We start from the raw sequence: 23,504 nt of genomic DNA, 5'->3' as shown, positions 1-23,504 counted from the left end.
TTTTAAAAACTTCCACTTGAAAAATTTTCAAAAAAAATTCACCAATCGCGCAATAATGGGAATTTCCGGGACAAGTGAACAGATCTGAGTTGCGGATCGACTACAGAACCGAAATGAGGAAGAATTAGCCCTCGTGGAATGATTTTTAATTTTTTCATTTTTTGAAAAATTTCCACTTGAAAAATTTTCAAAAAAAATTCACCAATCGCGCAATAATGAGAATTCCCGGGAGAAGCGAACAGTTCTGAGTACCGGACCGACTGCGGATCCGTAACGAGGGCGAATTAAACCTCGTGAAGTGATTTTAAGATTTTCCACATTTTGAAAAATTGACACTTAAAAAATTTTTTGAAAAATTCACCAATTGCAAATTGCGCATGAAATAAGTAAACATTAATTAACCTGCAGCGAATCGCGAAAGACCGTTGGCATAAATAATGCTATCAATATGAATTTTCTTTCTATTATCCATTTACCAGAATAATTATGAAAAGGCCATTTTAATGAAAATCCCCGAGTCAGCGAGTGTGAAAATGCAATGTAGTCGACCATAAGACGAAATGTCCCAATTTCATAGCATGGAATAGTTGGATACCGAGCGGAACTCGATAGTATGCGAGGACACGTATCCTAATCCAAAACCTGATCCCTAGATATTCGAGTGATCCAGTGTTTACTGCACCTAAGGGTGCAATGAGTGCATCTGCCCGGAATATAGAATTCAAACGAGCGACTGGAAAAAAAATGGTGTACCACTGGTGACCGGTGCATTGGATACCCCTGGATTTCGGAATCGTTCCTCGATCGGAGATGATTTCATTACCGGAGCACCATCATCCGGTTATGAAATTAAATTCCAGTTTTATAGCACGAGGTGAAGCCAATGGCGCAGCTCTTTCATGCAAATTCGAGGATTTTATCTACTTTACTACCGCCAAATTCAAAAATCCAGGGTCGTATTTCGATAAGATACAAAAAAAGGTATCATTTAAAATGTTTTCTCTTCCACTCAGTGAATTTCTGTGGCTATACATCACGAATCTCCAGTACAGCCAACAGAATGAGATTAAATTTCAAAGGGTGACCTGAAACTTCCACCAGAGAACATTCACCCGAGACCTGATAAAAGCCTGTCTTTCAGAGAACCCATGCACCTCTGAGAGTTTAAAAAGCCATTCTTAACACGTCTTGATAACCCTGATGCAGACGTGATCATTCAAGAGGGGAAAAAATACTGGAGAAAAATTCACCCGCTCTAGGTTGATTCCGCCGATTTTTCCCCGAAATTCACTGCTAGTCAGAAAAAACAGGAGTACTCGGTAAAAATTACGCGTCTTTTCGCCGATTCGCAGGGAAAGCTTTGGGATAATTTTACGGAAATGTTACATAATTTTTTCAGCGTGTTGGAATTTTTGCATGAATTTTTTATGTGATGATATAGTTGAGCGATGAATTAGGGTGATATTTTTTTGCGAGCAGTTTTTCGCGGATATCTCACGATCGGAGGGAGATAGCGATATTTTTTATGGTATATATTTTGGCGGGAAAAGTGAGCGCTACAAAAAAGGTGAATACAAAAATGTCAATATTTTTCCTCAATCCTGAGATATTTCGGAAAAACTCGTTTCGAGAAAATGTGAATGGTAGCAATTTTGAAATAATGTACAGATAATTTAAAAATCGTATAACTGAGTAAATCGATTTGGAATGGTGAATTAAATCAGTAAAATTTGAGAATGCAGTAATAATTCTCGAATGGAGGAAAAAAAAATCGGAAGTGGTATTTGCTCTGGATATTCCGAGTTTATGAACCCGGAGGCCATTAAAAGCGTCAGTATGACGAGACAGTCCCTTGAATCACAGCCCAATGCGATAAAATCCCCTCAATCGGGCAAATTTGATACCAATGGTCCATTATCATCCCCAAAATGTGTAACGACACCTCATCGACCAAAGAATACCCAGAAAAAGGGACAACTCTTGGCAAGAGAAAATAGACAACTTCCCGTTGTAGTCATCGTCGCAAAATTTATCGTCGATATATTCACGATCCGGGGGAAGTCATAACTCTGAAACTTTTTACACTTCCAGCACGTCCAAAAGACCTCGATGCTAATCGATAAGGCATTTTTCACATATTTCTCTTTTTTTTTGGGGACAAACTCAGTCGTAAATTCGAATCCTCGACTTCTGATAATAAGTCATATCGCAGATGTTGCAGGAATACATCATCGATCATCGAGAATTGATAAGGCACCCCGACTTCCGCCGATTTCACGATTCTATTTTTGATAAATCGATAATCGGTTTTTGTACCGGAATTTTTTGGATCGGGAATTGTGGATATTCGATTGTGGATTCGTGTGGAAACTGCATAAATAAACACTCGCATTATTTATCCCTGACTTTTATCTTTTTCCTCCTTACTTGTAATATATTCTAGCTGGTGCGAATTTATTTGCATTTTTTATTCAGCTAATTGATTCGATTAACTCAAAAGTGCTTGTAAATATTTTTTTATTGTGTTAACATTTTTTAAAATGGAAAGCATAACCATGAATCGGAAAAATAAGAATATAATTTCCTTGAGAATTGAGTTAATGACAGTAAAATATTCCGGAAATTAGGGCGGACCACAGGACCGCCGATCAGATTCCCCCTGGTTTTGCCAATTCAATTAATACCGTGCACTCGCTAATTACATCGGTTTATCTCTACTGATAGGAATCATATTAACTGCCGGTGGTCCGGGAGCGGATTATGAGGTCTATATTTTTTTTATTGTATTCTTGACTCGGCTCCATCAAAATTCACCTGGTTATTCACGATTCTAGTCATCCATAAGGTTAAATAAACTACGATTCCTCTTCCAGTGGGGACTCGGAGATTCCGGGGAATCCCCAATGCCAGTTCTATTTATTTCCATTCATGTATTCAGACGCCCACACTTTCGAAGTGCCTGAAGAATACCTCTCATTTCTTCTCAAAAGTTGTTTTTCAGGGGATGACGTTGTTCATCTGCTTATTCAACTCTTTCAGCTTTTTTTTTCTGGGAAGAGTGATGTATTGACAGAAAAAGCTACTTAAGCGAGATTTATGTGGTACGAGAAAGCACTCTTGGCAACTGCCAAAATCAAAAAGAATTTTGAGAAATAATTTCGCTCTCACGCTGGGATGAATCCATTTTTCAATATAATAAATTCATTCTGCGATTTGAATTACCGGTGGAATAAATCGATTATTGATCAGGCTTAATTGATTATTTTGGGGGTGATTCCATTTTTTTTTTATGAATTTTAATGAATATTTTTTTATGAATTTTTAATGGGTGAGGGGAATTTGTTCAAAAATTGGGAGTCATTTTGAGAGCGGAATTTTGCAAAATAATTTCTCTGCGGGGAGTGACACGCGATCTCTGGATCGATCTTCATCCCTCGTCAGAGGAGGCGCTTGACACGTGTCACATGACAGTGACAGCTCAGTGGAAATGGATTATCTCCGTGGAGATCTGTTCTGTTTCGTTCTCGTTTTGCTCGGGGTATTTTTAGTCCGGGTACTTAGGGCAATTACATATGAAGTTTCATATCGATCACGCGATCGTGTTTCCACTCGTGTTTCCACTCGAAACGTGAAAACTTTCTGTCGCGAAATTCACACGTTTGCACGAGAGAAGAAAGCGGAAAAAAAAAATTCTCCAGGGATTCGATTTTTAATTACAGTTCTCCGAGATTTTTCGGAATTTTGTAATTGAAAAGTTTCAACACTATATTTTCCGGAAAAGTCAGGAGAAAAGGGGATGACCAAATGTTCAGGTAATTGAAGAAAATTGCTGAGTAAAAGACAAATATTTTTATTTGGTTCTATAAATTTTACTGAGCTACACAATTTCCCCTGAACCGCCGGAACTTGCGAATTTTCGTGGAAAGAGAGAGAACCATAAATTTTCCAAGTTACTCTCGGAGAATTTGCCTTCATCTCCTTAGATCTTTACGTTCGGTAATTTTTAGAAAGGCAGGAAAAAATTACCTTTCGACCCTGAATTTTTATGACAGAAGAATATTTACAAATAGTCCCATAAAAAAAAATTACGACACCAGGATTTTTCGAAAGCTCAACCATTTTGAGACGTCAATTCTGTATCCCGCGCTATTCTTCGAAGATTATAATTCCGCGATAAAATGGAAAATGGAGTGACTGGGTTGACTCCAAAGTTTGTAGTCGAGAAATCCAAAGTTTCTTGAATAAATACGAGAGACAAAGAAATATCTTAGAGAGCCGTGTGTAAGGGACAGGTAGAAAACACCGGAAGTAAGAAAGTAAGAAAATACGAATTAATGAGAATAATATGAAACCTCAAAGATGGAAGAGCATGGCGGGCTTAATTTCGGCTTTGTTTCCACCATTGGAGAAAATTGGAGTAGATGACAAAGAGGATTCCTGACTATTCCTATAACGAGCTGACGACCTAGAACATCCGAAGGATCTGTAATGCCATTTTTTCTCACACATCTCACATCTCTCCGACGTTCTCACATGTCTCCTCATTATCCAGAGAAAATGGAGAAATGGGAGATGAGGCACGTGATCAGCTCCCATAACAGATATCTGCACTCCCCCAAATTTCTCCGATCTCAAATAATTCCGAAATATTTAATAATAATCGATTATCATTTCACGATTTTATAATCTCGATCTGCACATCGCATACCTCTCGATGTAGAACACCGAAAAAAAAATATTTTGAATTTTCAAAGAAACGAAAGTTGCGAAATTTTCTGGAAATAAATTTTGACAGGAATTCTCTTCAACGAGGACTTCATTATAATAAAATAATCATATTTTACTTGCAGTTGAAAATTCATCCTTTGTGTACTGCGAGTCTAATAAACCTCAGATGAAGAGAATTTCTTGGTAATTGAATTTCATTAAAACTTCTCAGATTGCGGAGTAATAAATTTCGGTGCTGCTTCCTCATCCATTATCTCCGGTTACATTCTCTCGAATATGAAATAAATTTTGCATGGAATCGATGAGAAGATTCTCACCCCAAAATTCTCATCTCTCCGTATGGAAAACAACTCGGAAAAATAATTACTCTGCAATAACAATTTCAAGTGAGACAATCAATAACTTGCCACAATTTTACAAAACGCAAATCACCCATTTTCCAATTTTTTTTTACGCGAAAAAAAATCGCACAATTTTTTAAAATCAATCAATCAATTTTTCTATTATTTTGAAAAAAAAATCAAAGGGAATATTGCATGGAATTAATTCCCAATCGAGTGCAAACACTTGCGGTTCAGATTAATTTTGTATAAACAATTTATTACAATTGGTGGAAATATTTCGAGTGAATTGGAAATTACTCGATTTTCAACCCCAAAAATAATTCGAAAAAATACTGTGGAAGTGAAATAAACCAAAATGAGATAACGCCGCTCATGAATTTCAATACCAAACACTCTAACTAGTGCCTTTATCTATTCAGGGGAAACCTTGCTCTATACTCCAGTGGCATGACAATTTAGCGCGCATATCGCTTGACATTTGCGCAAGTAACTCGTACTTACTAGTAAGATTACTGTAAAAGCTGTTAATCGTCGTGATATATTCGACAAAAAGGTGAAATTTACATTGGCACGAGAAATTTAATGCCACGTGTCAATGTAAACTCGAATACTCGCTATTGACAGAATCCACTCAGGAAAACAAAGAAAGTAATTAATTCCCCGTAATTACTTCGAGATTTTCAATTGTTCCGTTACACTCTTTCACTCTCGTGTAAGAACTCAGGAATTTCATGGAAAATATATCAGCAATTCACCAGAGATGATTGATTTCAGGAAAAAATATGGATTTTTTTTGTCAGAATTCATCAATTGCGAATAAAATTGTTTGTCATTCTAATCTCAAATCGATTAGTTTGCCAGGTAAATCGATAATTCAGGAATTGGTGTTCGATATATTGATGACATCGAGTTTGTTGTCGGCAGTAGATTAGTGTTACAACGTATTTCGAAATGTAAACACTTGAAATTTACAAAATCACGTCACAAAGTTATCGTCAACTTTCGAGAAATGTCCTAGTCTGGGAGAACGATTTTTCCAGATGTAATTGATGATAAATTAGTTAATTATTGAACGTAACTTTCCATTTAACTGATAATCGAAGTAGTGAGTTTATCTGAGTTTATTGATTGTTTTTTTCGCGATTAGAGTGTTGATATAATGAATTTGATAAATTCCCTGACCATCAGATTTCAGATTAGATTAAATAGAGTGAATACCAGAAAATTATCGAGGCATGACATTCCGGTTGTTTCCCGCAGCCAATAAAATCGATAATGTTTTCGCGAATCACGGGACAAATTCCTGTACAGTATTTAGTACTCTGTTAATTAATTTTTTACTGCGTATTAATTATGATTTTACGATTTCAAACAATTGCTTCAATTAATATTAATTTATGATTTTATATCATAACAACTTGAACTAGAAAATTCCATTTTTATTGAAAGTTTGAATGAATGTAAATTTTCAAGAATATTTAAAAATACAAAAAATACGATATTTTCGTGTCGCTTGTAGAAAAATAGTTCTATTAAAAAATTCCACACCCGCAGCGAAAAACCATAAATCTCGATATGTTAATGCGAGTGTTGTGAGCCGTCATGTAATCATCAGCCAATGGGATTGATCGCACAGCCAAGCCCATCGAGCATTTGATACAAAAACTTATCTCTCTCGGTGGTATATAACAGACCGCGACCGCGAGATTGACCACTCGACTCGGGCAGTCGGATCATATGCCCCATCCGCGATCCTCCCTTCTCACCTATTTCCGGTATTTCCACAATTTTCCCTTTATCCCTGGTACAGATATTTCGCCTTGATTGAACCTGTAAATAGCCGAGTGCGGGTGATAAAGTTCGGTCTACGAAATTGCCATTTTTATTAGAAAAATATAGGAAACCGGAGATTTCACGGGGACATTTCGGTAAATTGGTGGTGGAGGATTGATTGCGTTTTCCCGAGGTACATCGAAATTGTCAAAGGGGTCGAGTGCAAATCAATCGGAGGAACATGGCGGTGCATGTGTTTTTATTTACACTTATTCTGGCTGGGGTGAATGAAGTGTATTGCGCCAGCATCATCAGGAGGTACGACGATGAGAGGGAGATTGGAATGGATCTTTGCGACAGGTGATACTTTTTTTTAAACAAATATTTGATACAGCTCACAAAATTTTCGCGGAATTTTTCAAACTCGTTGAATGAGTTCAAGAAAATGTTAGAGAGACAATCCAGACGAGTCGGAGTTCCTTAATATCGATTAATTACAATTACTTAGGATCCATCGATTTCAGAAAAAAATACCAAGGCACCTTTTTTGTCGGAAATTTAATGACCTTAAAAAAAGTCCTTTAATGCTTCTATCGTAAATCAATGGTTTTCATGATAAATTAAGAATTAATTGAAAAATTCAACTTCAAGGGAATTGAATAAATATTGATTATGGTCCAGTTGATTTGTAATTAAATAGAAAAAACTACCACTTGAAAATAAGGATAACAGAAGTGTCCGGTGAATCCAGTCATTATCGCAACGAGCGCTCGACAGAATGCAGTTCCGGTTTCGCTTTCTGTGATAAGATATTCCCCCAGAGCCTAGAACTCCCGATAACACAATAACGGGAATGATAGTAGAGTGTTTCAGAATTTCCACTGTTAGATTAAACATCGGATGATCGAGTGTCGATCCTCCAATTTAGCTGATCACATCTCGTTGAAGTTGACACAAAGGCAAGTGGTGATTGAACTGCTTGTGGAAAGTTTTGAGCCTCTCATAATCAAAGTTTCCCACATCTCGTGATAAGTTGAGTTTAAACATCTTGAATTACGCAAACTTTATTCATTCCGTTCTTAGGCTAATAGACATCTGATAACCTTGCCTACGCGGTCCGCAAATTTCTTCGTTATCACTTCTAGATTTTGTTAATGATAATTTTATTCGCAGCAAGTCTAATATTAGCGGTGTCATAACACCGAGAATTTCCAACTTTCTTTTATCTCGAAAGACCAATGTTCTGAATCGAATGAACTTTAGTCGTTCTGCTTAGTCCACCGACGTGTATTTAATTTTTTTATTCAACAATGGAAATTCATTTTGTCACTCGCCAATAAATTATTCAATTCTAAACACATCATAATCAATAATAACAATGCCATTTTTTCAAATTCAATAGAAATTATATTTTTCCAGATTTTATAAACTAGAAAATATTCGTTTTCCGAGTCAATTTTCTTTGTAAGATTTTTTTTTCGCCTTGAGAATTCACATATAATAGCCGATGCTATTATTAATTTATTGGCGAATGATTGGGAGTGATTGAGATAATTATATCCAATTGTCTCTGAAGGTATCGATACGTCTGCACGCGTTCAGCTCGAGATTTGTGTTGGTAATTATCTAGTCGGTGATTTTTCGAATGGAAAAATAAAAATAAACTGTAACTACGAGAAGCTAGAGATAAGGCGTCTCGTTTTCAGGAACAATTCCGAGAGAGAAAAAAAAAATGATGGAGGTAAATTGTCGCACGTTTTCGAATGAATCGAGAGCCCCAGGTGGTGACTTGTTTCTTCATCACCAAAAGCCCCTCGTCATCACCAAAACGGTTCATCCAATTTGCGATTCACATTGGAACCGAAAAAATTTCCGTTTCGCTTCAATCTAGAATTTTTCATATTCAATGAGACATTTTCAACTCAAAAGCGAATAAAATTAAACTAAAAGGTATTGGACTCGTGGGAAATTATCCCACGCGTCCGTCAGCAGAATTTTTAATATCCTCTGGCATTAACCCCCACCTCATCTAGAATGAAATTCAGGAGGTGGGATAAACTTCCAATTGCAAAAGCAGCACAAGAAGAAAAATCATTTTCAACAATTCAACATCTAGAAAAAAAAATCGTCAAATTATTTCAAGACTTTTTTAATTCATGAATAAATCGACCATTTATAAAAAAAAAAATTATTGGAATTCAATGATTCATTAATAATTATTATTAATGGAAGAATTTAATTGAATGCTAATTGCACTCCAATTAAGTTACCTTGATATATATTGCCGTTATATGTAAATATCGAATATATTGGTATATATTCGATTGAATTATTTATTTTTTTTTGTGCCCTGATACCGATGGAGTTGGCACGGAGGCATGAGCGATTCAGCGGTTGGCAAATGTGAATCCTCCGTCTGACTGATCCTCCGGGGAATCCACACCCTCATGGCCGACCCGATACGATTATTGTGCACTGATGTTTGACAATATCGTTGCGATATACTCGTTGCAGTGCGGGAGTACTTTTCAGGTTCACTGGTGCTTGCACGATCGAACCAATTCCGGGGAAAAAATATCACTGCAACGCGTGATCGCCTCCCCCGGGTCCAATCCCCAACAGATCATCCCCTGGACATTCCATTGCCGATTAGATTCACCGCTGATGACAATTAGCTGTAAACTAGACTTTAATTCCCTAGTTCAAGGGCGCACGTGCTGAAGAATTTTATTGATAAGCGCAATCACTGGCGAATAAACCGCGATAACTCCGCGGCGGAGTGGGAGAATTGATTTTTCTCTTTTTCCCGAAAATCTCGAGATTGAAGGAAAATATGGATATTTTCGTAATAACCATTTTTGTCTGACTCACCTTTCGCTACAAAAAATGTATCATCAAAAAAATCGCTATCTTTTTTCTATTCTGAGATATTCGATAAAAACGTGAGGCGCAAAACGGAGTCATGCCAGTTTATCATTTTCTATCGTAACAGTTTGGAATTCACAGGGTAATTAGACTTTTTAATTACGGTTGGTGATAAGGCAACATTTGATTTTCCCCCTCCGAGGTTAATTGATGAATATCACAATCATGTTGGCAGAATCAGCACTGGCTCAATGTTCAGCAATTAAATGACTCGTTGATTCACGGATAATCAGTTTACACCGTGAATTAACGAGAGCTCATTAATTCTGATGATGTTTCCGGGGGAAATGGCGGGGAGGATTAAAATAAGAATGGATGAGATGAGGGGTGGATTCGGGGTGTTTACACGGATAATTTCCGGAAAATGGTGTCCATTGAGGCGATGAAAATCCAATCGAATTAATTCACCGTGATTTGCGGGAACGGGAGAAATTTTTGTACCGATGGCTTCACAATAAATTCACTCGAGGTTTATCGGTGGAAACGATTATCTCCCGTAGAAACTATCGAGGAGTTTATCTTTAATCGTGAAAAATTGTGAAATTGTTCTAATGACGCAGTGGCCTATTTTATGTTACGTGTTTCAAGTGGAGATGGCTATACCGATTATTCGACTCGTGGAATAAATTCTGTTTATTCATTATCTCAGAATTAATGCACTCATGATTGATGGTTTTGCCTTTATTTTCTTTTTTTTTTTTGTTTGCAGTGAAATTTATTGTCAGGGGGAACTCTTGAAGACTGTGCAACTCGCGGGAATTTTCAACGACAGCAAAACTTTTGTTGATCTTTATCAGATCAATGATCCCTCTGTGACTCTAGCCAAGTAAGTGGAATAATGGAAATTGTCGGGATTTCATTGACCCGTTTTACCGCACACCAAGATGAAAATTCAATAAAATTTTATCAAAATTACCGGACAAAAAAAGTGCAAATGCAATTGTACAAAATGCAACGAATTTTTGTGTGAGTTCTTGTAATTAATAAATTGAACTGCTGTGGATTATCCAATTATTCCGTCTTTTTAACAGAATATTTTTATGTATACAACAATAATATATAAATACGTTCAGTCGACACCTCGAGATATTCGAGGACTAGGATGAATCCTGCGATCATCCTCCCACTTTTTTTTCATTCAAATTTATTCAGAATATATTCTATTAGTCACGCCCCTGAATGTCCCTGGCCATGATAGAACCTCATTCCTAACTCATACACCAGAGTCTCCATTCCCGGGAGTAAACCCCAAATGAAAATATCCGTGGAATGGAATTTTCGCCTCGGCAGTCCCTGTCGATGTTAAAATCCCCCGAGTTCATATTTCTTGTGATGAAAATTGGGTTTTTAAAAATGCCATTTCGGTTTAGGGATTTTCCATCACCGGTGTGATGAATTTTTCAAGCCCTGTCAATTCAATTTCTCCCTAAAATTATGAAATACGCGTGAATTTTTATTCTCAGCTTTGAGAAGATGATGGAAGCGACCAATAGAAAACCCAACAGAGCGCAGGTAGCTCAGTTCGTTGCCCAAAACTTTGACAACACCGATGAGGCATTACCCTGGATACCACCAGACTGGCAGCCAAATCCACCGATACTCAAGCGAATCCAGGATTCCAACTTTCGCAATTGGGTGTACCAGTTGAACGGCATCTGGAAGAATTTATCCAGACAAATGTCTAGTCGGGTTCTCCAATATCCCGAAAGACACAGCTTCATCCCAGTTGAGAACGGATACATCGTTCCCGGTGGACGATTTCAGGGTGAGCCCATTTTTTCATCCACATTATAAACATTCAGCCTCGATGAAACCTGATTTCTAATTTAATGGCTGAATTTTTTCTCAGTGTATCGATTAATTCCACCAATTGCTTTAATTAAAAAAAATATATATTAGGTCTTTTTAACAGTTTTACTAAAATTCGAATGCATTTCTTCTGATCTCCCATTTTATCAGGTTATTAAAATATTTCCCCAGAATTCTACTACTGGGACAGTTACTGGGCCGTGGAAGGACTTCTCCTCTGTGGAATGGAGGAAACCGTCAAGGGAATGATTCAGAATCTTTTGTCGGTGGTTCAGAGATTCGGATTCGTCCCAAACGGGGGACGTATCTACTACCTGATGAGGAGCCACCCACCCCTGTTAATTCCAATGGTACGTACGCAATCGAATTGCACTTGACTAACTGACTCCCATTTTATTGTCATCGAATAATAACCGTGGAAACTCAATTGTACTGGGCATAATCCAGACTCTCATTGTTGCTCGGAGGCTGCATATGGGCCCCTGCAGCCGTATTACACTTATGGCCAAGGAGCCGGTTATAGAATGTATTTATGACTCTCCGGGTAGCACTGCAACTTGATACCGCTGAAAACACCTAAAACTCCCATAATTCTTGGTATTTTCTTTTTTTTACACCATTACTACTAGTTTTACCCACTGCTCGCTAAAAAATTCCACAACCCCATGCATTTTTTTCTCTTCAGAGACTCGCAATACTTTTTTCAGTTTTTAAATTATAAAGTTGTAATATTTGCTGGAATAATTCATGGAGTTTATTTGAAAAAAATCCGCAGATTATTAATGAGGCGGAATTATCAAACTTGTTATTGAATTAAATGGTAATTGTTGTCTTTATTGTTGTGATATCAAATTTTTCATGGAACGGGAAAAATCCACTGGCGACAGCCAATGAAAGATGTTTTGCTCTCGCGAGTGAAATTTTTCTGGCGTTGAGTGGAATTTTTTTTTTTTTTTGGGGACAAGTAAGAACTTCTCCCAACACCGGTGGCGGCGAAACTTCGCCATTAATGGAGATATCCTGTGGCCGGCGATGGATTTTTCTTTGTGAAGAAATATCCGAGAAAAATTAGAGTGCAGCAGCATAAAAATGAATTTCCAGTTATTTAAATGAAATCTACAAAGCAAAATAAAACAAAAAAAAAATGAATTCACTAATTGAACGAAATGAGAACTACAATTGTCGCAATAAAAAATTTGAGAAAAAGATTGGGTGACTAATAAATAAATAAATAATAACAAGTTGATAAACTCGATAAACCGTCGAGCGTAAAATTCCGACGAGAATAATTAATCCGACATCTACCAGAAATTTTCGCCTCTTAATAGCCGGAATAATGAAATGCATAGAATAAATTAGCATCGGTAAATCCACCCCCAGGTCCATCCTAATGAATTTAGGGGGTGGAGCCGTCGTTAATGGCGTGACCGTACGATTTGGCCACAAGTTGGGATCTTGTAGGGATTGCATGTGAATAAACAAGTACCCCAACCCTCCCGGGTAAAATTCGTTGGAAAATCATGTAGGGGTAGTTTACCCTGGAAAATGTCAAGATCGTGTCAAGGATGTTTCCTTACTCCGGCAATGTGTGGGATGCACTAGCATATTGAATTTTTTACCCGATAGAAAGTCCATTTGACACGTCGACATCCCGGAGAAGAAATATTACACTCATCCGGATTATGCTGATGTGTTTATTTTATTTTGTCATGCAGGTGGAGAAGTATCTGGAGGCAACCGGTGATATTGGCTTTCTCGTCGACAATTTGCTGACACTTGAGCACGAATTCAATTATTTTCAGCGTGAAAAGGGTGTGGATGTTGTTAAAAACGGAAAAACGTACAGGATGGCGAGGTATATCGTCAACAGCGAGGGCCCACGCCCTGAGAGTTATCGGTGAGTTCCTAATTGTTAACAATAACTCATTATCTGGGATTTTGCATTTCAATTGCTCCACAATCCGCACACGTTTTCCATTGTACACTGTTTGCTCGACGATCTATTGACAGAAACTTGGACAAAGACCTCCCACTGGTAGTGATTCAAGGGCTGGATATATTCAATGTTTATGAAGAGCTAAAAAAAAATAATGCCTTTTTTCTAAAGGTCTGCAAAGGCGTTACATTGAATTCAACGATGAGCTAAAGGCAAATTCGTCGATTTAGATAAAATTGGAAATAATTCTCCACCGGAATATCTCGGAATTGGAGAGAAATAGCGAAATTTTTGTATCAACCTTTTTCATACCTCTCATTCTACTCTGTAAAAGTGGTTATGGGAATAATTTCGCTATCTCTTTTAGATAACGAGATATTCCACGAAAACGGATCGATGTGGAAATTTTTTCAATGAGCCTCTTTTGCAGCACTAGCTCGACTTTATAAGGGAGGTCTGGAAAAATTTTTAATTACTTTCCGGGTGGAAATTCTTGGTTTTAATCCTTTGTCACTCATCAGTCAAGCGAATAAACATATTATTTTTTTTTTACATTTTTTTGTAGCGAGGATTACCGCCTGGCGAATCTATTCCCAGAGAACCGGAGAAAGGAATTCCTCGAGGATCTCAAAGCGGGGGCTGAGAGTGGCTGGGATTTCAGCTCCAGGTGGTTCGTAACGAGTGGAAACAAGACTGGAAATCTCAGTGACACATCCACTAGAAATATAATACCAGTCGATCTCAATTCCCTGCTCGAGCGTAATGCGCGTTTACTCGGACAATTCAATAAACTCCTGGGAAACGGAGTGGTACGCATCGTCAATAGTCTTCTTATCTCATGTAGAAATTTCATAGCACCTCACAAACCGACATTCCTCTTATCTCATATCTCATCCCAGATAGGGATATCGCGTCACCACAATGACCGACTAATTGCGTTAACACGAGTTTCAACGACTCGTTGAACTCATTGAAATTCCGCTGGCGATCACCAACTCGTGCAGCTCATTCAACTTGTCACTCAGATGATTCATATTTGTTCATCACTCGGTTGGCCAACCCTCTTATCTTAAACTCCAGCATTTTTAATTCCATGTTATACTCGATGGGCCATCCGCAGGGGTCCAGTTAAAATTAAAGAGACTAATTGGTCTCGGCGTTCAGTATATTTTTTGAGAAAAATGCAGGACTAATTTACTTTCTGGATGAGCAACGAACGCGCCATTTCACCCGCACCTTCGCCCATATCCATCATCGTGATTAGACTGTCTGGAGGAATTTGCAAATGTTCTTCTCTCGGAGAAGGAAAATTCGTCATCTCCCACTCGAGAGAGCACCCGATAAATCAGGAACGTTTATTTTGGGGATAAAAGGGTGAAGGGGTAAAGAGGTTTTGACTGTTCATCAGTTTTCACTGAATATCTCGGAATTTAGGACAGATGGCCGAATTCTCGTCGGTATCTTTTTTAGAGAGCTAATCGAGAGGCAGAAAAAAGGTTATCGAAATATTTTCGCTAGCTCTTATCGATTCGGAGATATTTATCAGCGTTAATGAACCTTTTTTCATCCCAACGAACATCGCTTCTATATTTTTACTGTTGGTGGTGCAAACTTCAGTTGCTCCGGTTCTTTTGTATTTCAGAAAGCCAAGAAGTGGCAGGATATTGCGAGGACTTATCAACGGGGGATTGACGAGGTACTGTGGAACGAAGAGGCCGGTATCTGGTTGGATTACGATGTGAAGAACAGACAACCCAGGAAGCACTTTTATCCGACCAATTTAACACCACTCTACACAAAAAGTTTTGACAGTTCAAAGTCTCAAGTCTACGCTAAAAGAGCTGTTGAATATCTCAAGTCCCAGGGAATCGGTGACTTCATGGGTAAGAATTCCTTTTTTTTCTATTAAAAAATCCATTTTCAATCGCCAAAAATCAATTATAAAAAATCCTCGTGAATTTTCAAAAATCTTTTCTCAAATCTAAACGCAATAAGGGCGGACATAATACAATATATTAATGGCAATGATGTGTCTTTTGTGTGTTTTGTGGTTTAAATTGAAATTTTCCCCAGAACTTGATGGATTATTTACCAACCCCGGTCTAGGTGACGAATTGAGAAATGTGTGTAATATTTTCGCTGTCATTTTCGAAACAGAAATGAAAAAGAATAGTGGAAATAGCGGTGAAGCTGTCCCGTGGAATAGTGGAAGCACTAAATTCTCATGACACTTGACGTTTTTTGATTGATACAGGGGGTACACCATCTTCGTTGAGTTATACGAATGAACAGTGGGATGCACCCAATGCCTGGGCACCACTTCAATCCTTTATCGTTCAAGGACTTTACAATACGAATGCTGAACCAGCACTTGGAGCTGCTAAGGAGCTCGCTTCTAGGTGGCTCAGGGCAAATTACCTGGGATTCCAAGAGTATGGGGTAATGTTCGAGAAGGTGAGTCATCATTACCTCTTTATTTCCCACTTGACGCCGAGATAAAAACTAACGCGATAAGAAAGATTTACGTGAAAGAAAGAAGATACTCTCTTCTCAATTTCTTGTGCGGAGAAAATTTTTAATTGTCACGCGGGGTGGAAGCAATTTTTTTTAATCAGCGATTATTTTATCGCGATAATTGGTGAGGCTTAGGCGAGTCTTCAATGCCGATTTGTCATGGAGGAGAGTTATTCGAATTACCTCATGAAAGGTGATTTGAATAATTTTAGGGGTGAGACTGGATTATACCTCCGATTTATGATAATTCCTTGTGGCTGCAAATCATACTCCATCTCGGTGGATAATTCCGCGATTATTTATTTTCCACGGTGCATTCGCCTGGATGAGGGCGAAATTGCCTGCGAAATTCGACGAGGTCAAGTTGAGCGAAAATCTCGACGGGCTGATGCGATATTAATGATGGGAAAAAACGTCGATATCGAGGTGTTGCTTTTTTCAGATAAATTATGCATGAGGAGCAAGAAAAGTCGGATGCTTCGAGTATTCCGGAAGGTGCATCTTCGAAAAATCGTTCGAGAGCGATTTAATTGATTGAATTCTACCGGAAGTGATATGCGGAAATTTTCCAGTGAAAATTCGTCATTGAAATTCGAATGATTGTAATAATTATTTGTTTAAAAATAACGCGTGAATTGACGTATCGTAATTTGGAGTGATTGCGTTACTTTTCCGGGGTTTGCAAACCCTCAGGATAATTTATCTTTCTTGTTCGTCTCTCTTACACCAACCGCATTCTTCATTACAAAGGAACGAATTGTCCCATCAATTTGCAAAACTCCCTCGGGGAATTTACCCTCTGATTCTCCAGGTACTGATTGCGTGGGTGATAGGAATCTGAGATGCCGTGAAACTTTGTTGGCAGCAGTAGGAATTTTCAATGTCACCGTAAAAAAAACAATTAAGTGCGCTGTGTTTTATAAACTTTGAGAAGAAACAGATGCAATCATTCCAGTCTTATTCCCGGAATAATGAAATAGTCGCGTTGTTTTTCATTCCTCGAAGCGACGGAGTATGAAATTACTGCTTTTTTTTATAGGACAAGTGTATATGGCGCGCGTATGGGGTGTCATCATTTGACATCTAAAATTCAAATATTCAAAAAATCTTGAATATCTTAAAAAATTACCCATAATTTATGTTTTTTTTCTTTAAATCAATTCAATTGATAAAAATCGGAAAACAAAACAATTTTATTTTTGGGAAAGATTTTGAAATTTTTTTTGAAAATTTAAAAAAAATATTTCGATTACAATTTTTTTTTACCCGGGATGTTTTAAAATTGTTTTGTATTTTTAAAAATGTATCAAAAACAATTCCGAGAAAGAGCAACGAGGAAATGATCAATTTATTGGGAGTGAAGTGGCGAAAGCAGAGGGGAAAATAAAATGAAGAATTCAAGTGGAAATTTGAGGGAAAATACTTCAATTTTCGAGGGAAAAGAAGGGAAAACTGTTGATTTTTATGAATTTGCTCGACAATTTCCCCGTTCACGTGTTTCGGACAATTAAACTTGAATCAACACGAGAATGCAAGTGTATCGGTGCACAGTATACTTGTTTACGTCGGGAAACAAACTTTCGACGATGAGTGATGTCCTGATTAATCCGGAATAGCGAGATATATCGAATAGCTCGGTGACCTTCTCCGAGAATTCACGTGTCGTAGTGGCTCTGGGTTTTAGCGCTTCTCTGCGTCATTCTCGGGGGGGTTGACCTGTCATATCAATTAGGGGACAGTGACAACTGAAAGCGGGTCGCACTGTCAAGAACAGCCGATCGAGTTCCTGACAGCTTTGATAGTTTTCCATTGGTCATTGTTCAGCGCTGAATGTTAGGGGAGGCGACGTAAAATGTGCATTCCACCATTTTCCCGTTTCCCTTTAAATTGCTGGGGTAATGTTTCAGCAAATTCCCGCTGTTTTCTCAATAAATCGGCAATTTACCATCAAATAAAATCCAATTTACTATTTTTCTTTAACTCACTAGTTTTTTCGAGACGAGTTTTCTTCAAATATCTCAGGATCGACAGGAAATATATTTATTATAATATTTTATATATTTTATATTTGTATTGTATTATTTTATATTTTGATTTTTATTTTATTATTTGATATTTTCATAATTGACTTTACAGAAAAATTTTTCGATAATTTTCTCTTCGTCTGGGATAAAAAATTGCACTTTTGAACCTCAAACGTGGGAATGAGTTCAATGAAGAAAAATTTCTATAATCTGATAAAATTGAGATATCAATATTCACTTTTAGGGATAAATCGAGGCATTCACTTGCAGTTAGTGCATCCTAATAATAGAACCATCAGTGCTGTTTATGCTTGAAAGCCACATTAGTGGTTGCCCCTGCACAATAGTGAACACCTAAGCCGCCAGTCGCAGTGGGATCCTAATAGCTCAGAAATTTCTATTGAGAAATAGGAGATTGACCGACACAACTACTAGAGCGCAAAACCCCCACGCATTGGCTCAAACAATAGATTCATACCCAAAAAAAAAAGAAGGGAAAAAAAGCCACTGGAGAATAGACAAGAGAGCTTCTGTAATATTACACTCACCATTCCAGTGAACATGATCTCCCATCGATTGAGCAACATGATAATACTGGAGATATCTCCGATGGATTGTGGATCGTATCTCTAGTATCATGGTCTTCAAGCCGCCCAAATTGAAATTCCAAATGAAGATGATGGCAAGATCAAATATCGGTTCAAGTGCCAGGTTCTCGACGTTCACCGCCTCCTTCATGTAAAGTTCAGAGGAAAACCGCTGAGGCTGTCGTCTTGGCCATTAGCGATATTCGTGCCACTGAATTTTACATCGGGGTTGGCAGCCCCAGGAAGTTTATGTCGTGGTTAAACTGTGGGAATGATTTTTGTTTTTCATAAATCATTTTTTTTTAATATCTTAGAAATCATTATTTAAAATTTCATATGAATTCAATTTCAATTGACAAGAAATTCCGTCAATTGAATTAATTCATCGTTACATTTTCTAACTTCCCCATCTTATTATTTATAATTCCAAAACGAAGGAATTAAATAATTTATTTATGAGATTCGTTGGTGGAAATTATTCTTCGCGAGATGTAATTTTAGTGATATAAAAATGCAATTTGGTGGAATGAATTGATTATGGAAATGTCAGGATCTGCGGAGTGTTATTAACCATTAATTATTTTCTTCAGTATGACTCAGGAAATCCTGGGCAATACGGAGGGGGTGGAGAGTACAAGGTCCAGCCTGGATTCGCCTTCACCAATGGGGTGGTTTTTGAATTTTTAGACATGTATCCGGATATTAAGTCCACTGACACGACCTGCAATGGATGTCACATACTCGAAAGATAAACAATCGTGAGTATTATGTAGATTTAACCCAGTCGTATAAAATGTCTAACGAACATGCGAGTGTCAACACGCGAGACTTTCTGAAACAATGTCTCGGGATAATTGGAGATAAATAATTCTCCCCTTGCACTATTATTTCTCACGATGTGAATTCCGTCGCGACTCGACAACATTTTTCCCTCATTCCAACGCAGATCTCAAGCACTTGATTTTAACTTGGAAAAATTCATTTAAACTCGCGCCAGATTGTTCGACCGCAATCAATCGACTGCTCTTTCGTATTATTCTTTATTATTCCCAACTTTTTAATAATGAAGACTGCCGGCCATCTTTCTGGAGTTTTTACGAGTCATCTTGAGGCACTTGTTCGAGCCCCTGAAGTTCTCATTATTTTTGCTGTCAAACATTTCCCTAACGAAGACGTGGAGGGCCCCAAGTGCATTCAAGAAATATCCAAGTTTTCGAGAGATCGAAGCAAACTAGCGAAATTGGTGCTATAATATTTTTTGTAGCTCTAATTTTCCTCTAAAAAAAATGTTCTGATAAAAATTTCGCTATTTAAACCCTTCACTCGTCAGTATTAATTTATCTGAAGAATTCAAGTGGACCAGAGATTTAAATACAATTGATTCTTTCCGAAACATTATTGGAAGTTAAATCCAATTATGGAATGAACTCACCCCTCGACCTTTAGAATCAGTTCCGATGTTGAGGACTCGTCCAAATATAAATCCGAGTTATTGTGCTAAAATAGGGATTACAATTGATGTATTGAGAACACCTTTGAAATAGTTTCCGCAGTACAATGGAGGCTGTATCCCTCGTGGAATACTAAAAGTTGCCCTCAAGAAATATTAACGACCCAACATTGCAGTGGAAAATCCGAATTTCCCCGAGTATGCCCGACGCATTTAATAGAAATGGAAATAATCCGGTGCCCGAGAAGTTTCACGTTATCGGTCTCATTGCTGAATTGAAAAACGCTGTCGCAAAATTCCCAGAAAAAAAAACAATTAGCCAGACAGCCATGAGTCATTACTTATTCTTACCAGTACCTCGGGAATAATCCGTTCTTGTTTTTATTTGATTCCAGAAATGCCGGGAGCGTTCATCTGCAATTCCTCTCTCATTCGCTATCTAGTCTTTAGAATAGAAAGTGTAATTTTCCAGAGATCCAGAAAATGGATTTGACTCGCAAGAGCAATGGGGGTGGCTTTAAAAGGGCTTAGAGCTCTTCCACCCTTGGAGAGGACAACGGGAACGGTTAAGCCTCGGTTATACTGAAAGGCAAAGAAGAAAACATTTGGCAAATTTTCCTGCGATCCATTTGTCTGATTATTTCCTCTATTCGTTCGATCAGACTCCCTCATTCTACACGGGGAAAAAAATCACTGAGTAAATATATGTCTTTGGTATCCTATTTCATAGAATTCAATTTAGATTTATATCAAACGTTTCGGATTCAGCCCAAAACATTTTTCTGTTGTGATTGATTTCAATTCATCGATCAATTTATATTAATGAAATTTTTTTTTCTCAGCTCTTTCCATTGTTTTCAGATGGAAAATTTATGAAAGAACCGAAAACATTTGAGAGATTGTAAAATTCACTTTCTATGAAACATCCGATTTTTTTTTTTTTGTATATAATGAACAAAATTAATTAATAAGTAATTAACTGATTGAGAGGAATTCCCGGCAGTTCACGATTTCAGATTATTTATCAATGTGCAGTTAATGTAGGTTACGTTATCAGTATTCCTCGAATTTCATGGACTACGTCGACAGAAATCGTAAGCCGTCTGTATGGGGATTGAAATAAATTATTTGAGAGAATTTCCATCTTGTTTATTTTTATTTTCATGGATGCTGAATGGGACGAACGTTTCCAGCTGATTTCACTAATGTTTAATACCATTGGGTCGAGCGGAAAAAAAAAACGCACAACGCGAAAGTCATGGGAAAATAGGGGAAAAAAGTTGTGGCGCAAAAGGAATCAAATTGATCCACGCGTGATAGTGGTCGAGGGTCTGTGATCAATCTCCATGATGGTTTGATTTCTGGGGAAATTGCAATTCCACGGTGGACCGATTTTTATGTCAATTTCTACAGATTCACACCATCAAATGAGATTAAATTCTCAATTCCCAGGCGTTGAAAATTCTACAGAAATTGTAGAGAATAAATTTCAATGAGTAATTCGTTCTTTTATAGAATTGACTCCACTTTTTTCAAATGTACCGCGAATTTTTTATCTGTTAAAATGAGTAAAGGGCTTTTTAACGCCATTTTTATGGTGACTTTTGCGGTATGTTTACGCCTGTGTATTTGACGACGTGATGATGACACCATCGAAACATCAGACAAGAATGCATGAATATAAGTGATGACCACTGTCACTTTGTCAATGAATTCAAACAATATGAAATGGCCAGTGGACACGATATTCCGATGAATGACGAGAGTTTGGCTGCAATAATTTCCGGCTGTTGGAGTTTATGATTTATCCGTTATTTCGGGTCTTCAGTTTTTATGGTACTCGGTTGATAGGCAATAGGTGAACAACGAGACATGTTCGATGAGGCTCGATACGAGAGCATTCCCTGTATTTCCGATGGATGGTGTCCACTGTTTGGAAAACATATTGGATTATTCCGAGCAATACGTTACCTCGATGAATTTTACCTCAACTTTTTCCACTGTGTCTTCGGCAAATGAACAAGTATGTTGGGAATGAAATTTGCCCGACGTAGACTAGTCGATTAAACGCTTTGTTTAACTCTTTTATTGTTTCATAAAAAAGGGAGTCCGGTTTATTGCAGAAATTTTACGTCGTCCGACTATTGTATGGGGTTTTGTGGTCGTTTCAGACGGACCATTGCAAACAGCTGTCCACGGGTCTGACACTGGCGTGGCTTTACTACTTCAAGCAACAGACTGCATCGCAAAATTTGATTCTACGATGATTTTACCGTTCGGTTTCGGTGCATTGTTGGGGCTTCTGTTTCCGAATTGGAGTTGAGCTCGCAGTTGTTGGAATTTCAATTGTTCACCAGTTCCGGCACCTTCCAACTTCAAATACACATTACATTCCCCATTTTCCAATGCATCTCTACGAAATATTCCGGGAATTTGCTGCTAGAAATTTCTTGATATTTCCGGCACATGGTCGATTGGATTATTAATTATAGAATTGTCAATTAAATTTCAATAAAAAAAATTGACAATAATAAAAATACTATTAAACTTTCAATAAATTGCCATTGGTAAAAAATAAAAATAGAATAAAAGTAAAATTTTTTTTTATTGAAAATTCAAAGTGTAACTTTACAAAAGTGCGTCAATTATCAATTTTCCTCGGAATAATTCACAGGGGAATTGAAATTATGAGAGCAATTAATTCTCATGATTATTTACTGATTTTTTTTATTCCAAGTCCCAGCAGTCCCTGAACATTAAAACTTTGTTTACCCGGTGAAGCTCACGCACGATGAAACAGGGGAATAAATTCTTATTTCATACTTTGCGTAAGATATTCTCCGGGCTTTCCCAATTTCCGTGTCGAACTCTTAAAATATCTTATTGTTCCCTAAATCCTGTGACTCAGGGGAGCGAGAGCCCATCACAAACTTTCTGTATCGTATTTACTGGGAAAAGGGCAGGTACATGAGAAACGCGTTTAAAAAGTTATTCCATGTCAAACGAGCATGTCTGTTTTCCGTGGTGGAATGGTGCACGAAGGACATCGCACAAAAATAAGTACAACTTCACAAAGTCCCGACGTCACGTACATTCATTTCCACCCGCGTTGAAGTCTGCAAATTCGTTGAAAAAAATTGTGTCCGTTGGAAAAAAGTGTGAATACCATTACGGTATTTTATCTAATAGAAAAAACAAATTAATTGCATTATCAAAAGGACGTATTGCCCCTCGTGTGAAAAATTTTTCCCGCAATTTAACTTGACAATATTGAAAATGAGAAGTACAAGTTGCAGTGAAATATTCCGAAATCCATCGTTGACACGTGAAACAGCGCGACCTCCTCATCATGAACAGCAATTTCAACTCGAAAGTACATCCCCGAGAACAATGCAAGTCCTTTGATAGTTCACC

At 37.6% G+C, this 23,504-nt stretch overlaps 1 protein-coding gene across 1 annotated transcript; it reads left to right on the top strand.

Annotated features, from left to right (window-relative positions):
- Nucleotides 1-6,764: 6,764 nt before the first annotated feature.
- LOC105269634 (trehalase) lies at nt 6,765-21,227 on the top strand. The gene is made up of 10 exons (XM_011310033.1): nt 6,765-7,205; nt 10,480-10,596; nt 11,234-11,535; nt 11,751-11,929; nt 13,295-13,476; nt 14,081-14,324; nt 15,158-15,398; nt 15,770-15,969; nt 19,231-19,398; nt 20,486-21,227. The coding sequence occupies exons 1-9, from the start codon at nt 7,087-7,089 to the stop codon at nt 19,390-19,392; spliced, it is 1,746 nt and encodes a 581-aa protein (XP_011308335.1). The 5' UTR covers nt 6,765-7,086; the 3' UTR covers nt 19,393-19,398; nt 20,486-21,227.
- The last annotated feature ends 2,277 nt before the right edge of the window (nt 21,228-23,504 follow it).

This window comes from Fopius arisanus, unplaced genomic scaffold (assembly GCF_000806365.1).
Source record: "Fopius arisanus strain USDA-PBARC FA_bdor unplaced genomic scaffold, ASM80636v1 scaffold00072, whole genome shotgun sequence".
Lineage (NCBI taxonomy): Eukaryota > Metazoa > Arthropoda > Insecta > Hymenoptera > Braconidae > Fopius > Fopius arisanus.
This window is presented reverse-complemented; position numbering and strand designations above follow the sequence as displayed.